The sequence below is a fragment of the Artemia sp. Qi Xiang Cuo genome, chromosome 3, assembly GCF_049724085.1.
Source record: "Artemia sp. Qi Xiang Cuo chromosome 3, ASM4972408v1, whole genome shotgun sequence".
NCBI classification, from domain to species: Eukaryota; Metazoa; Arthropoda; class Branchiopoda; order Anostraca; family Artemiidae; genus Artemia; species Artemia sp. Qi Xiang Cuo.
In genome coordinates this window covers 232772-250138 of record NC_142796.1, presented here as the reverse complement: position 1 = coordinate 250138, position 17367 = coordinate 232772, and the positions used below count along the sequence as shown (strand labels likewise).

At 38.8% G+C, this 17367-nt stretch overlaps 1 protein-coding gene across 1 annotated transcript; it reads right to left on the bottom strand.

The window, feature by feature from the left end:
• Positions 1-3624: 3624 nt before the first annotated feature.
• Positions 3625-5157, bottom strand: LOC148953624 (protein CFDP2-like). Its single transcript, XM_089087256.1, has 3 exons — positions 5022-5157; positions 3832-4526; positions 3625-3693 (listed from the first exon to the last, which is right to left on the bottom strand). Exons 1-3 carry the CDS (start codon positions 5155-5157, stop codon positions 3625-3627), a joined length of 900 nt encoding a protein of 299 aa, XP_088943382.1.
• Positions 5158-17367: the final 12210 nt, after the last annotated feature.

Genomic DNA, 17367 nt, shown 5'->3' with positions numbered 1-17367 from the left:
CTTCAGGGATTTCTAGCATACTACTTTTTATATTTTTCCTGGTAATCTATAGTAGAGTCATATCATCCACAAATTTACATCATAAGGGGATATCTTGTGCAAAATTTTCTATCATTATATTATAAAACATAGATCTAGTTATACTACTTTGAGGCATTCTGTTACAGATGGGTAGAGGCTGATAGTAAGTATTCATATACTTAACCAATTGAGATCGTTGACTTAAGAACGATGAGATAATTTTTACCAGAGAGGAGTCGATTTGGAATTCAGGGGAAAGTTTATCAACTAAAACATTATGGTCAACATAATCGAAAGCCTTTTCTAGGTCAACTGAGATGGGATTAGCCCAGGCATTTGGTGTCTCTAGGCTTTGAGAAGTTGCTTCTTTAAATATTTCCTTAACATTTTGGCATCTAGAATTTTTTTTTCTTTAAGGAATTTAATTTTTTCCAGAATTATTTTTTTAAAGCTATGTTTGAAGAACAGTTTGTCGGTGTAACATTTTTTGGTCTTGTTTATCGGGAAAGATCCAATGTAGTGTTTAGTTAGGAGTCCTTGAAGCCGTAAGACTTTGTCATTAACATCTTCTGCATTTATAATTTCGCTCCAAGTTTCTCTTGTTATCCAATTTCCGAATTCCAATAAGCCTTTATCTGTTACTGGTCTGGTGTAAATTTTGGTAACCTTATAATTGTGTTTGGCCTTAAAATCGGGGATAATTTTAATTGAATAATGGTAGCTACCACCGAGTGCAGTAAGCAAAATTGTTTTTTTATAGTATTGTTTTATATTAGTATAAATAACATCTTGTTGGGTGCCTCTCTTCGTCGTCGGGAAATCTACCATTTGTTTGAGATTAAAGTTACGGCAAGTTGAGTCTAAAGATAAATCATTTTTTATCCCCTAATAAAAAGATTCCGGCGTAAGGATATTTTAGTTGAAGTCGATCAATGGTGCCATTTAGTTTTTTTTTTACAAAATTCTGTTTTGATTGGGAGCGAAATAGAAAAGTGCAACCATAATATTATTTAATGGAGGGGGCAAAAACTTCGGTCTAATACATAACCAAACAATTTCTTCAAACTCATTAAAATCTGGTGTAGGAATTGGTCTTGGGCATAAATAGTCTCAAACGAACAGCAGAATACCGTCCCTTTTTTCCCCAGAGGATGGTCATGGGGCCTTAATTTGATAAATTTAAGGTAGCCATTTAGATTTAGTAAGGATGGATTTTGGTTATGCACCTCCGTGATGGAAATAACGTCAAGATCCAATAGTCATGCAGTTATGCTTACTTTCTTAAGCTTGTTCAAATTCAAGCTTTCGGCATTACCTAGATAAATTTTTGAGAAATATTTTCCTGGGGAACAATTTCCCCCAGGAAATTGTTCCTGGGGATAAAGTGGGGGTTGACTAGGGGGACATCAATAAGGAAGGGATCTTTTTCAAAGGGTGGGTTTGATCTGTAGACATAGGCTATACATGGGAGGAGGTTCGGACTAAGGAGTGGAATTTCTTTGCAAGGGAAGAAACATGGGTTAGTGATTGACGTCGAAAGTCCTTGAAGGGAGGAGCTATAGTTTGGCGTGGAGAATTCGGCGTTGGTAGAGAAAAAAGTGGTGTATTTCTTCGGTATTTTGGGGGAAAACTTGGGGCTAAAAAACGGGGACTCTGATTACTTTGACTTACTTGACTTAACGCTCTTACTCAGGAGGGTCGCCAGCGTAGAGGGAACTGCTTGACAGTGCTATCAGTTTTCTTCAAGCAGCCGTGCCCAGGGCTAGGGGTGGGGTCTCATTAGGGTCGATGTTGCGATTGAAGAGGCGGTGATTTATAACATCAGCCCATCTGGTGCGCGGCCTCCCTCGAGGACTTTTCCAGACAATCGAGGGATTGAATTCCAATATGATCCTTGCAGGGGTAGTTGGCGGGAGGCAGAGTAAGTGGCCGTACCATCTTAGAGAACGAGCTTCTACACGGGAGGAGAGGTTCACCGACTTAAAGGTCCTCAGGATCTCAGTATTGCGGATCTTGTCATACCATTTGAAGCCTTCAACTCGACGCAGGTGTATAGTTTGGATGGCATCGACCTTTCTTAGCTGTGTCTGGGCTATCGGCCATGTCTCAGAAGAGTACAGCATGATGCTTGAGACTGTGGCGTTGTAGATACGGGCTTTTGTAGGGCGTCTAATTTTCGGTTTGTGGAAGACTGCTCTCAGGAGCCGTCCTAATACAGAGTTTGCCTTGGCTAATCTGGCTGAGATTTCAGTGTCAAGTGTGCCATTTGATGATATAATTGATCCGAGATAGGTGAACTGCCTTACCATGTCAACAGCTTGGCCGTTGATCACAACAGTTAAGGGTGAAACCGATGCGGTATTTTCTATGGGCATGATCTTTGTTTTCATCTAGTGGATTTGCATCCCAACTGCGGAGGCAGTGGAGGAGAGCGTCGCGAGTAAAGACTTAAGTTGGTCGATATTTTTGCTGAGGACGGCTACATCGTCGGCAAAGTCAACATCAGTCCTCCCGGCATAACTTATTCCAAAAGGATGGGCACGGTGTGTCTCGCTCAAAATGTGGTGAATGACGCAGTTAAACAGTTCAGGTACAGTCGCGCAACCTTGTCCCCCATCGTTTTTTATGGGAAGGAAAGAAGAAAGCTTCCCGTTAACAAGGATGGCGCTTTCTATGCTGCTGTAGAGTTCTTTAAAGAGGCTGACTATCTTTGTTGGTAGGCCAGCAGCCTTCAGGATTAGCCAAAGAGACTGCCTGTCAACAGTGTCAAAGGCAGAACGAAAGTCAATGAAAGCTATGTAAGCTTTCTTGTTGAATTTCAGTGGTTTCCCAACCATCTGTCTGACAGTATGAATCTGTTCAGTTGTCAATCTTCCTGGCATGAATCCGGCTCGTTGGGGCCGGAGTAAAGCATCTAAGAAACTTATTGCACGTTTCAACAGGAGTATTGCAAACGGCTTTCCAGGAACAGAGAGTAGGGTGATACCACGGTAGTTGCTGCAATCTGTCTTGCTGCCCTTGCGCTTAAACACTCCCACGATGATTCCTTTAGTCCAGTCTGACGGAATAGCTTAAGTACGCCAGACTATGCTAACAACTTTCTACAGCCAAAGATTCAATGCAGGGCCGCCCGTGGTATGTAGTTCTGAAGTGATGCCACTGGTGCCAGCTGCTTTATTGTTTTTTATATTCCTCGCTGCCTATGTAACCTCCTCAGGAGAAAATTCGGCGCCGTCGGGAGCAAGGGTAGCTTCTGTAGCAGTGGCAACAAGCACTTAGTCAATGCGGTAGGGCGGATCTGAGTTTATCAGCCCATTAAAGTGTTTCTCCCAGAGACCAACACATTGAGATTGATCACATATAGTTTCTCCATTCGCTACTTTCAGGCTTGTGGACATCATGGCATGTTGGCCAGTCAGCTCGCGCAGGATCTTGAATGTCACACCTATGTCTTGCTTTTGGGCAGCTTGCTCAAGCTCAGCGGCTTTACCCGCAATGAAGTTTTTCTTGTCCTTGTGGATCAAGGAGTTGCGTAGTTTGTTGAGCTGTCGGTAGAGTGTCATATCTCCTCATAATCTCGCTCGCTGTCTCTGCTCAATTATTTCAAACGTCTGGCTGATAATCCACTTTTTCTTCTTTTATGGCTTCGAGCCGACAGCATCGGTAGCTGCTCTGAAAACATTGATTTTGAAAGTGGTTCATGCTGACTTACTATCCAAACACAGCTGGAGAGCCTCGAAGTAGTTTGAAACATCTACTGTATAATGCTCACGAACCGAGGGGCCTTGTTTCAGCTAAGAGGTATCTTACCTTGTTGGTGGATAACAAGCTGCTCTTATTGACGCTCAGCTGGAGTTTCATCCTTGCAGAAACGAGATGAGGGTTGGCATTGCCGATCTCGGCAGACGAAAGCAAGCCACCTCGAACAATGATGTAGTCAAACATCTTTTTGGTCCCGCCATCATTGCTGTACCATATGTGCTTTGCAATGTCTTTTCTCACAAACCAGGTATTTGTGACTGCTAGAGCGTGGGTGATGCAGCAACTGAGCAGCCGCTCACCATTATCATTCAGAAAGTCAACTGTCACAGGTCCAACAGCAGCATCGTACAGACCAGAGCTGTTAGCCACACCAGCGTTAAAATCTCCTAGGACTAGGAGGTATTCGTGTGGAGGTACGGAGGAGAGCTTGGAGGACAGTAGCGCATAGAAGTCGTCCTTATCTTCATTTTGGGCCTCGTTTGTGGGTGCAAAGCAGGTAAGAACAGTTATCTTCTCGTGCTTCCCGTCGATTCTTGCTCTCAGTAGACGTGATGAGATAGGCGTAAATGACAATAAGGTTTTCCGAGCGAAATTGTTGAGAACAAGGCCAACTCCCCCTCTTCTTTGGGGTCCACCAGACCAAAGCAGTGTCCGCCCTTCTCCAATGTCTTCTTCGCCACTTCCCGTATGGTGAGTTTTTGTTATTCCTGCAATCGTCACTTTGTATCTTCTTAGTTCTTTTGCTAAAAGAAGCTTGGAACCAGGCTGGTTCCACGTCAGGCGTTCCAGGTGGCGAAATTAATGCCACCATGGTCAACGATGTTCAAAGGGGTACGTCCTTGGGCAGGCATGGGTCCAATTGGGAGAGTAGGTTGGGCATCCGAGGATGTATATTCAGTTCCATTCGTAGCAAGTAATTTCAGGAGGAGGGTTGCTAGCCCAACCATGCTTCGGTGCAATTAGTTTTCCGGTGGTTAGCCGGATATCCAAAGGCACGTGAAGTCAGCTCTGCATGCGCCATGAATGCATGGGAGCAGACTTCGGACGAGCACCATTACCTCCAATGCAAGGGAGACTCTGATGCGAGGGAGATTTATGGATGTGTAAGAATGAACACTTAAGACTAAAACACACTCCACAGTTAAATTTTTGGCATGGTCTAAGGTGGGAAAGATTACAATTCGGATTTTAACAGGAACCTGAATTTAAAAAATGTATACATGAATGGACAAACTTACAAGAAAAACCTCTATTACACTTATTATTCAGATGAAATTTACAAGCGACATTCCTTACTTTGGAATTGTCGCTAACCTTGTCGAAATTACTGGAACATTTGTAAACACAGCTGTTAACACTAGTCATCTTCTCCATCGGTTTAATGTTCGCCTTTAATTCACTTTTATTATAAATTGGGTCAATGGCTGCATTTCCAGTTGCGTGACCGGAAAAATATAATCCTTAGATACACAGGTTTGTCTTTTGGTCGCCAGGGACCCACTATTATCAAAACATGTGTCGCGTTAAAATTTTACTCGTTGCACCTCCTTGATTCCTTAATTTTGAATTCATGAGTGTCTTTTAGATTTTTGTTTGTATCACTAATTTTTTGTCAGATTTATTTCTTGCAAAATTTGTCTCTAGATTAACGTAGATTGAAGTCACCTGGGATTTCTCAGTTTCACGAATTTGGACACTATCTGAAGCATCAAATTTAGACATTTCAATAAAAATACTCTCTATTTCTTCATTTAAGGCTATTAGACTCTGCATTTTTGTTCGGAACAATGGGAGGGAGGGATGAGGAAGGCAGCAGGGTGGGTTGTAGTTACAGTCTGTCTGTGTTGTGGTACTTGATTTACTGAATTCGGCTTCAGTGTTTGTAAGGTCTGACTGGCAAGAAGCATCTTTAGTATGAACTGAAGGGGGGGTAGTATGACACATATTTAGGGCTTCACATTCAGCTTTACTGCTAGGAGAAGCTAATAGAGCTAAACAATTAGTTTGACAAGCAGCATCAGACTTGGACTTGATTTTATGGATTTAGGGGTAAGCCTATTATCTTTCAATATGTCTATAAAGCTTTCAGTTGACATCCGACTTCTAGATCTTGGAGTAAGTTTCGGTGACAATACCAAAGTAAAAGGTGAGGAAAGACTGAGACTACTTACAGATGGTTCTTGTATTGACATGCAATCCAAGCATAACCAGCCACTTTTCCACTCTAATATTTCAATGCCTGCACATTTTTCACGTCTAGCATGATGGTGGCTCTTGCAACTACTGAATTACACTGAATTTCTAGTAATTCTTAATCGGCACTCAAGACATCTTAACATATTGACCTCTGAGAAAACTGGGTCAAAGAATTTTAACTCGATATTATCAAAAAGAGTATCAGTTATTAGGTCTTAACACGTAGGGAGCTGAATAGTGCAAACAGTTCTCCTGTTTGATAATTACTTCTGTGAATTACCCAGAGAGTGCAAAGAATTGGAAAGAGCTTATCAACTACTTACAGACCTACATCGACAAACTTCGTCGTGCCCATGCCTATCCTGGCTTCATAATAGTTGACGATTTTAACCAGACAAACAGACAATGGGTATCTAGTGTCCTTGTTCTGAAGCAGGTAGTTACCATTGCTACGCACAAGAGTGGCAGTACTCTAGACCTAATTTTTACAAACGTGAGTGACAATTATTACTCCCATCGGTCGTTAGGTCCTCTCCAGAGTTCAGATCATTATGTAATCCTCTGGCAAGTCACAAATAACCAAAAGAAGCCAAAGAAAACCAAAGTGACTATTCGTCCGCTTAACCCTCAATCAATCCGCGATTTCGGTCGGTGGATCGGGACTTAATGCTTCGACGACCTGTGTTCTGTAGTAAACCTAAATAGCAAAGTTCAGCAGTTTAACTCTCTTCTGTTAGAGATGTTTCACAATTTTTTTCCCACTGAAGTTGTAGTGGTAACTGAGTCCGATAAGCCATGGATCACAGGCTATCTCAAACAAATGATCAAGATGAGGTGCAAGGTGCACAGTTCCAGACAAATGGCCGTGGCGGCAAAACCTAGAAATCGAATCATGGCCGCCAATCGTTTCAAGCGAAGAAATTGTGTTCCGGAGAAGGAAGTACCCTTCTCCAAAGTAGCAGTTGGAAGTGGCATTCCACAGTGAAACGGATGACTAGCAAGTCAGTTAACAGTGAGCTAAAAATACCCAAGCCTGACGGGTCTCTTACAGGCGTTTCAGATATGAACGAATTCTCCACCTATCCCTCAATTACGGAGACAGAACTGGTTAATCTCTTGGTTGATTGTAAAATGGCCGAAATAAAACAGTTTACCGAATTTGCTGTTCTTAAACAACTTAAAAAACTAAAGCCGATCTGTTCTTCCTACCCTGGTGAGTACGCGGTCAAACTTATTTGCAAATATGCCTTGTTTTTAGCCAAGCCATTGGCATCAATCAGTGCTTCAGTGAAAAAACCTTTCCCGATGCTTGGAAGCGAGCCTATGTTTGCGTAATCCTCTAAGTTATAGGACCTAAGACGTGGGATCAGTTAAGACCTATTTCGATCATACCGAACTTTGGTAAAGTTGCAGAATCTTTCATATATCGTGAACTTCTTAAGCAAATTTCACCATCACTTGACCCCTTCCAGTACGGTTGCTTGAAGGGATGCAGCACGTCTGTTCATTTAGTACGGCTTTATAATCTAGTAGTTGAATGGATGGAGTTAGGAAGCCCTTTTGTCGATTTACTTCTTATAGACTACCGAAAGGCATTTGATTTGATTAAGCACCCTCTTGCAGCCCAGAATCTCAAGTCAATGGGTACCCGTAAGTACATCCTTCTATTGGTAGTTGGTTTCTTACGTCACAGGTATCAAAAAGTGTACGCCCTTTTTCCAGGTGATATTGAATTGGAATGGGTGGAAATTACATGTGGTGCCCCACAAGGTACCAAATTAGCAGCTCTTTTTTCTGGCTGTTGTCAACTACGTCCTTTCTGGCACTCAGCCAGTAAAGATGTACTACTGATTCAATTCTGTTAATACTTGTGGTTACGGTTCAGAGCTTTAATTTGGATATTTAGAAGGCGTTTATTGGAAAGTGGGGGAAACTAAAAAGCCCCCCCTGCGTGTAAGTCTGTTTAGCGACTTTATTCATTTTCGTAATGGCACCGACATCTAATCAGTTCAAGACAGGTGACATAGCTTTAGCACTATATGTGGGGTACCCCCTCTGGCCAATCAGGATTATTGAGACGGTGAAGACTGCAACTGGTTCAACGAAGTATCGGGTATTCTGTTATGGGTCACAAGATCAGCAACTCATCGTAGAGGGCAAGCTCGTAGATTAGAAGAGTAAAAAAGAGGAGGCATCCAAGAAAATCACGAAAGGAGCAAAGAAAGCGTTCGAAGAACTTCGTTCTTTTCTGGAAATTTATCTTGATGAATTGAAAAAAGCTAAAAATCAAAGTGGCACAGATAAGGACGGATCTGCCAGCAGCTCTTCTGCTGATCTGAGTGGACTTCGAGCTCGATAGGCAGCGTCTGAGCGGGAAATCGCTCAAATGAAAGAAAACATTAGGAAGGATATTCAGCGCAAGGTACAGGAAATCCAATGAACGAGGGGTTGGTAACTTTCCGACGGAAATTATTGTCTCTGAGATCTGTATTGCGATCACTGTGGAATATACTCCCAAATTTTTGCTTCTGGGAAAAATCCCTCAAAGGAATCAAGCATCCGATTGATTTACTTGAAGAAAAAGTTCGTAATCTAGAAAATAAACTGGACGATTTCGAACAAGAGGGGAAACTGGACTCGCTTCCATTTCATGGTGTCAAGCAGCCTGCTACGGTCGACATAAATAGTATCATGCGGAGTGTGATCCACGAAAAAATGGGCCTTGTAAATATTGCCGACTCCAATATTATTAGTGTACACAGACTGAGCCTGAATAACAACCCGGCAAGCAAACCTGGCTCAGTAGCACCAGTTATAGGGAAGCTCCATAACAAAGAGATTGCAAAGTCTATCTTCAAAGGTAAGCCTAAACATGCAAAAAGCGGTATCTTTTGTGCGAAAACCTTACGCGCAAGAAGCGTGATATTTTAAATGCGGCTTGAGATAAATTTGGGAACAAGTGTGTCTGGTCCAACCAAGGTCGAATTTTCGTTCGTGAAACTAGCAATTCTTCACCACAGAGGCTCTGGTCGCTAGAAGAAATCTTCTGATGCGTGCGTCATTTTTTGCATATATTATTAGTTAGCATATCTTCATAAGTTTATTCCTGCTTGTAGTAATTTTAGTTACGTATCGTTGGTTTTTCAATTATTTTTTACAGTTTAGCATTAGTTTTCCATTCATAGGTTTTGTCCTCCGTCAACCAGGGACATATAATCATTTGTTGTCAGTGAAGTTAAATAACGTTAATCGCTTCGTGCATTAACCCTTCACGTTTGAAGTCCCTTGAAAATAATCCATTTCGCACTGATGACGTATTGTTATATCACTTGGCAGATGAACCCGCTGAAGTTAATGTTAGGCCGATGAGGCATAGTAGATATGTTGATATTATGAATAGTAATGTAATTAATGTGACAAATATGGATTTATGTATTGGTCAGTGGAACTGCCACATCACTTCAAATTTTTCTGAGGTGTCAAACCTTCTTACTTCATATAGTGATAAAATTGATATGTTGGGTATATGTGAATCTTTTTTTTTACACAGGATAGCTTTCTCCCGTAATACTTTCCCAGGGTACCAGCTGGCTTCAAAATCAAGAAATTCTATAATACGGGGTGGACATGCATTTATAATTAAGGATCAAATAAGATACACAGTAAAGACGGATATAAATTGTTGGATTGAAGGTAAGATCGAAACTTTTTCTATTGAGATTAAAGTTTCGGAGAAGAAAAAGCTGTTAGTTTGTTTAGTATACCGGCCACCTAGTGCTAATGCGGAGGATTTTCTTTATGATTTTGATAAGTTTATTTCTAATACAGCGGCGACCAAATTGGATCAGGTTTTTATTGGTGATTTAATTTTAATCTTCTTAATTTAGGTAGTTCTAACCTTGACTTTTTAAATCTTATTTTGTCACACAATTTTTTTTCCGGTAGCAGAAATACCGACAGGGATACCGTCAGTCGGCTACCCTTATTGATAATATTTATTTATCGGCAAATCTTATACCGAAGAGTTATTGCGACGTGATCATATGTCCAGGATCAGATCATCTTCCTTTGGCGTGCATAATTCGGGACACTGGAAAAAAGGTTTTTAAAATGGAGAAGACAGTTAGGGATCTTAAGCCGGAAAATCTTAAACAGTTTCAAGAAGAGACAAGTATAGTTTTTTGGGAAGAAGTTATGAATGAAAAAGAAAACGCATCGGTGGCATTTGACACTTTTAAAAATATTTTCAAATATTTATGATAAGTGTTGCCCAGTGAAGTTTGTTCGTAATAAGAAATATGTCCCAAGGAAACCGTGGGTGACAAATACAATTTTGGAAAAAATTAGTGAACGGATTAGACTTTATCGGTTGTACCTTGATTATCCAACGCAACAAAACCTTCAAGAATTCAGGAAACTTCGGAACAATGTGAACTCCCTTAGAAGGTCATCAATGAAACATTATTATTCAGAGAAGTTTCGTGATAAAAACGGTGATGTTAAAGGAACTTGGCAAGTGATAAATGAGGCACTACGTGGTAATAACATTATGAACCCAGCGGATGAACTTGTAGTCGGTGAAAAACAAGTTAACGGTAAGAAAGGTGTTAGTGACGAGTTTTGTAAATATTTTTCAAATGTTAGAATTGATGTTAAAAATGACGTTGCTGACCATGGGTATAAAACGAGCTGTTTATTGATGACCGTGGATAAGGTCGTTCCATGAAATTCTTAAAGTGCACTCAGTCTGATCTCGAGGACGCACTGAAAACAATAAAATCGAATTCAGCAGAAATAGACGGTCTTAGCCTTAAAGACTTTAAGACTGTCACAACTTAGCTTTTGCCTTGTCTTCTATAATTGGTAAACGTATCTATGGAAAAAGGTCAGTCCCTAGATGCTTTAAAACAAGCAAAAATTATGCCTTTACATAAAGATGGTAACAAAAGAGAAATGTCAAACTGGAGAATTATATCGATTCTCCCAATGTTCTCAAAAATATTTGAAAAGGTTGTTCATAAGAAACTGTATTCCTACCTTAATTCTCTTGGGTTTTTATGCGATACGCAATTTGGATTCTGAAAATCTCATTCTACTAGTCATGCAGTGCACCATCTTCTTGATGTTTTTGAACAATGTATTCGAGAGAGGCTCTACTCCTTTAACTATTTTTATTGACTTTAAGAAAGCTTTTGATACTGTTGATTTTGAACTGTTGTTAGATAGGATGTCACATTTAGGGATAAAAGGAAATTGGACTGATTGGTTTCGTTCGTATTTATTAGTAGATCAATACGTGTAGTAGTGGGGGATATTGTCAGTTTACCTCGTCCTGTACTATGTGGAGTACCGCAAGGTTCCGTGTTAGGTCCGCTTTTATATTTAATTAACGTCGACACATTACGGTTCTACATTCCTGATGCCGCTATAACATCCTCTCCGGATGACACAGCTATAACGATTGCTAGAAAGGCTTTGAGTGAGCTTGTTTCAAAAGCAAATGAAGTTCTTCTAGACCTGCATGTTTTTACTAGTCTTAGTTGCTTTGCAATGAAAGTGAGAAAAACTAATTACATGATCTGTAGTCGTAGTGGAGTTATTGATAATGTTTTTGGTTTAGTTAATTTTAATGGTACAGAGATTAAGCAGAAATTTGATACAAGGTATCTTGGTTTTCAGATTGATTATAATTTAAATTGGGACAAACATAGTAAAATTGTATCGGTGAAAGTTGCACGGGGATTAAGGCTGATTCGTAGATTTAAACATGTTTTTTCTGTCTCAGTTTTGAAAATTTTATATAATTCACTTATTCATCCCTACATTTTATACGGTTGTTCTGTGTGGGCTAGTAATTTTGTTGTAAATTTTAAATGGATACAAATTGTGCAGAATAAAGCGCTGCACCTGCTCGGTGATTTTGAAAATTGTGAACAGAAAATGGATTGTTATCGGCATTTTAATATTTTAAATGTTGGGCAGTTGAGGGATTATCAGACCGGTATTTTCGTGTATCAGTGTTTAAATAAACTAGCACCTAATTATTTTTGCGATCTTTCATAATCGATTTCTGCGTACTATTCTTATGATATGAGGAATTGCGCGGACCTAGTACAAAAGAGACGACACACTGCTTGGTCTAGTTTTGTATTTAGGCATGTGGGTGTTTCGGTATGAAATAGTCTTCCGGAAAGCACTAGGATGGCTGAGAGTGTGTCCTCTTTTAAAAATAAGATAAAGAATTTCTTAATGAATAGAGATGGGTGAGGAGAGGGGGCTGTCGTCTATCTTCTGTAAACATTAGTTCACGGTTCCCATGATGTTTATTTTTATTTATTTATATGATTGCATTTTCTTCTTTTTTTTTCAATATATATATATATATATATATATATATATATATATATATATATATATATATATATATATATATATATATATATATATATATATATATATATATATATATATATATATATATATATATATATATATATATATATATATATATATATATATATATATATATATATATATATATATATATATATATATATATATATATATATATATATATATATGTAGTATGTGAGTAAAATATTGAGTCCTGCCACAAACAAATCTGTATAGATTTTCACGTGGTAGGTCTGTTTGATATGATTTTTTGTGAATATTGGTCTTTAATAAAAATGAATTTCTCTCTCTCTCTCTCTCTCTCTCTTTAAATTTGTCGATGATTTGTCTGCGCTTCTTAATTACCATGTAAAGGATTCGCAAGCTGTAGCCCAGATTGACCCAAATTTGTTCGATCAGTTTAAATCACAGTGTCCTGCTAACAGTCTTCAAATTAACCAGAATAAATCAAAGGTTTTGAGGTTTAACCCACTTAAACGTGATTTTACCTGCCCCACGACTTGGTTTCCTTCTACTTCGTGTGTGACTATCTTGGGCATCACATTTAGTGTTGACTTTTTGTTCTGTATTCACGTACAAGAGCTGGCAAAGAAGGGGCATTACGCTATGCGGACACTAGTGGCGATGTGCCGCCAAGGTTTCCCATATATCAACTGAAAACGGCGTACCTCACTTTTATTCGATCCATCCTTGAATATGCACGTCCCTTCTGGGACCGCAAGTTCACCACATAGATTATTTAAGTGATGATTTGGAGGGGATCCAGAAATGAGCTGTAGAGGTCATTCTTTGCGACAAATATGTAGATTACAGCTCCGCTCTGAAGTCACTTGAAATACCAAGCCTTCGTGATCGCCGTTTTCAGCTGATGATTCGTTTTGGCCAGTGTTTATTGTCTAGTCCTTTACATCGGACAATATTACCACCTGAGATTCCTGTCCGCGCAACTACCAGAAACAAGAGCAAACTTATGCCCGTCTCGTGACACACAAACCGACTCAGTAACTATTTTATTTCTTTCTTTACAAGTACTTTTAATAAAATGTAGTGAAGTGTTTTTCATGTAGTGTAATGTTTTTCATGTAAAAAACAGCGCCTTTTAGTGCATTTTTTTAATGTGTCTATGACAGCTGTTTGCATTAAACTGATTCTGAAATTTCGTGTTTGCACTAATATATGTTAGATTTGTTTGTAAGCTCAAATAATATAAGCTCTTAATATCTTGTCATATTTTCACACACAAATGGTACACACTGGATGTACAACCTACAACACAGTTGTTGTAGGCATAGGCAATACAATGTTTAATAAGTTATTGGTGAACCAATAATTTATTACTAAATTTTGTAAAGGTGCAGATATGCTACCCATTACATAAAACAACCTATTTCCTACTTTTTCACTCTATGGGGCAGTGCTTCTTCACATTTATCTTAAGCTTGAATCAATATCCAGGTTTAAGTTGACACAAAAGGATATACCATGTTACCTAAATTCTACAGTGTCAAGTCTCGAAACAAGAAGTAGATTAAGAAGAGGCTTACCATATCATTGCGATTAAGAAAATTAGTTTACAATGTTTCTAATGATAAAATGCTATGTTCATGTTAACTACCTAATATGCATTAAAACGATTCAGGTTACGTACCAAAATGCATGATTAATTCAAATGTATATAATGGATTGTATTAGGCTATTGGCATTTCTTATTTTTTCTCCATCACCCCCTCTCTCACCTTCTCCCACCCTATTTGACCCTTCTCAGACCTCTCCTGAGATATATTGTATTATTTCTGATTCCAAAAATTTTTGGTTTTCGTATCAAAAGTGAACCTCCTCTCCACTGTTGTAATCTTGTCTGGGGTTCGAGTCCTGGTGTCGCTGGCTATTAGGTTTGGGACTGGGGTCAATGGTGTGACTGTATGCTGAACCGGAGTCGACCCAGCTCTAAATGGATACCTGAAGAAATGTGGGAAAGCATCTGATGATTTGCCCCCAACCACGCATTGCACTCCCGGCCGAAGGAATTAATTCAGGAGACCGGTACCTGCGCAACACAGACCATTGGTCAGCATGCGAAAAAGTTTTTTTTTTTTAATTTTTTTGTATATTGTTTAAATGGCATACATTTTGAGCACTTTTTAAAACATGAAGTTATCTAAGAACTAATAAAATATCCAAAATCAGTCAATACTTTTCAATATCTGTTTTTCATAATTTTTGTTTTCCAATTTCAAACTGCAAAGAAAATGAGAAAATGGAAAAGCGTTTGAATAATGTCCTATTATTGAGAGCAAGTAAAGTAAGCATACAATCAGAAGCATAAAACACTTTCTCTTTCTTCATTTTCTTAAGCTAAAAAAATGAATCTATTTCAATCCAAGATTTTCGCTTCGCACCGCAAACTATCTTTTTCCCAGAGAATTGTTTTTTTTGCGCTCTGTCAGAACCTAGCTCTCCAAAAAGGCTTAAGTTTGATCAAAAGCGCTGTCATGTGAACATTATTACTAGTTTTTATCTTTTATCCATTAACAATACTCTTATGGTGCCTCAATAAAAAAAAAAAAAAATACATTCAAATTTTATTTGGTCGAGTGTCAGAATTTTTATACAGACGGAACTGAAATCTGCTACGAGCAAAGAGGAAGCGCTAGGTATAAAACATAAAGAAAAGAAGAAGAAAAACAAGTCATGTGAGAAAACAGGATTGGACCGTCTTTTGTAACCAGACTTCTTTTGTTTGCATACATTGTTAGAATCAAATCTTCATAATTTAACCTGAAAATAGTTCCATAATTATAGTTAAAGCTATCAAAAGGCAAAATGCAGCATTGGACGCTTCTTCAATCACTGAAAATATCGCAGGAAAACTCCCAAATGGCCAATTCGCCGTTTTTTTTCTGCCAAAAGTACTATTGCTGTGTGGAAAATCTCACCATACTCCCCAGAACTGGCATCATCAGACTTTTCTAGTGATCATAAAATGGACAGAACCATGAAATATCAAGGATATTTCAGGAACAATGAAATAAGGAGAGCACTGCTGAAGCAGCTCAAAGCAATAGCAAAAAGCATAGGCTATGGGTGATTTAAACATTGGAAAAGGCACTGGAAAAAGAGTATTTTATCCAGTGCGTGAAACTTGTCCTCTTCAATTACTTTGAAGGGGACAAAAAATTGATGCTGATAAATAAATAATTTTTTTTAAAGAAAATGGAAATTCCTCATCTATTTTAACAAACCTTGTCTATCTATTTAGTTAATTTCTTAGATTGATAAACATATCAAAGGCAGTGCATTAGCACTTCCTAAGCAAAGAAACTTCGAAAAGGTCTCATTTGATTGGAATTGGAATGGCTATTGCCCTTTTTAATAGTCGAAAGTGACTGGAAGACAACTAACACCCCTTCCAAGCCTACCATTTCCCCAAACACATCCAATCAAAATTTTTGAGATAGCCATTTTGTTCAGCGTAGTTAATTTCCAGACAGAAATTATATTTTTGAGAAGGACACTCCCCCCACAGCCCTCAGGGCAAGGGTTATAAGTCATGCACTGGGGGCATATAAGATTTTTATAGAAATCTTTGTCGCAGAAACTTTAAAAAGGACTCATTTGAATGGAAATTCAAAGGGCTAGTGCCCTTTTTAATAGTCAAAAATGATTGGTGGGTAACTAACCCCCGTCTCATGCCCACCTTTTCCCCGAACACATCCAATCAAAATTTCGAGATATCGATTTTGTTCAATGTAGTTGAAAGTTCTGGAAATTAGGTCTTTAAGGATGACAACCTTCCACAGCCCTCAGGACAAGGGTTGTAAGTTATGCCCTGGGGTCATATAAGGTTTTATAGAAAGCGTTGTCGTAGAAAGTTCAAAAAGGGTTCATTTGATTGAAATTAAAATGGCTAGTGCCCTTTTTAATAGTCGAAACTGTTTGGAAGGCAACTAAAACCCCTTCCATGCCCAATATTTATCCAAACACATCCAATCAAAATTTTGACCTAGCCATTTTGTTCAAAGTAGTTGAAAGGTCCGGAAATTATATCGTTGAGGATGATACTCCCCCCACAACCCTCAGGCTAAGGGTTGTAAGTTATGCCCTGGGGCCATATAAGGCTTTTATTGAAGCTTTGTCGTAGAAACTTGAAAAGGGCTCATTCGATCGGAAATTCAAAGGGCTATTGCCCTTTTTAATAGTCGAACGTGATTGGAGAGCAACTAACCCCCCTTTCACGCCGACCTTTTCCCCAAACACATCCAATTAAAATTTTAGATAGCCATTTTGTTCAATATAGTTAAAAGTCTTAGAAAATAGGTCTTTGAGGATGATAACCCCCTCAGAGCCCTCAGAGCAAGGGTTGTAAGTCATGCCCTTGGGCATATAAGGTTTTTATAGATAGCGATGTTGTAGAAACTTCAAAAAGTGCCCATTCGATCGGAAATTAGAAGGGCTTGCGCCCTTTTTAATGCGCCCAAAAACTTACATGCACACAAAAACTTACACACACACACATTTAGAAAAAAAAAATACGATATTTATGCACAGTTATGTCTAAGCAATAAATATCTTAAGCCTCAACCGTTTTTATCCTTTAGAATAGCCCATTGCAATGAAAATTATACTTTCAGATTCAACATGTGAGACAACAAACTATCATGCTCAGCATGTAAGAGAACCCTAAATGCTGATTTCAAAAAAGAGGTCAATTAACCCTAAACGCTCAAAAAATTTCTATGAAATTGCAATTTCAGGTTCAGCATGTAAGAGAACCCTAAATGCTAATCCCAAAAAAGGTAAGTTAACCCTATACGCTTAAAGAATTTCGTCACAAAAGCTTACACACACACAAAAACTTACACACACACGCCAAAACTTACACACACAAAAACGTACACACACACACACACACACAAACTTACACACACACACACACAAACTAACACACACACACAAAATCTGACACACACAAAC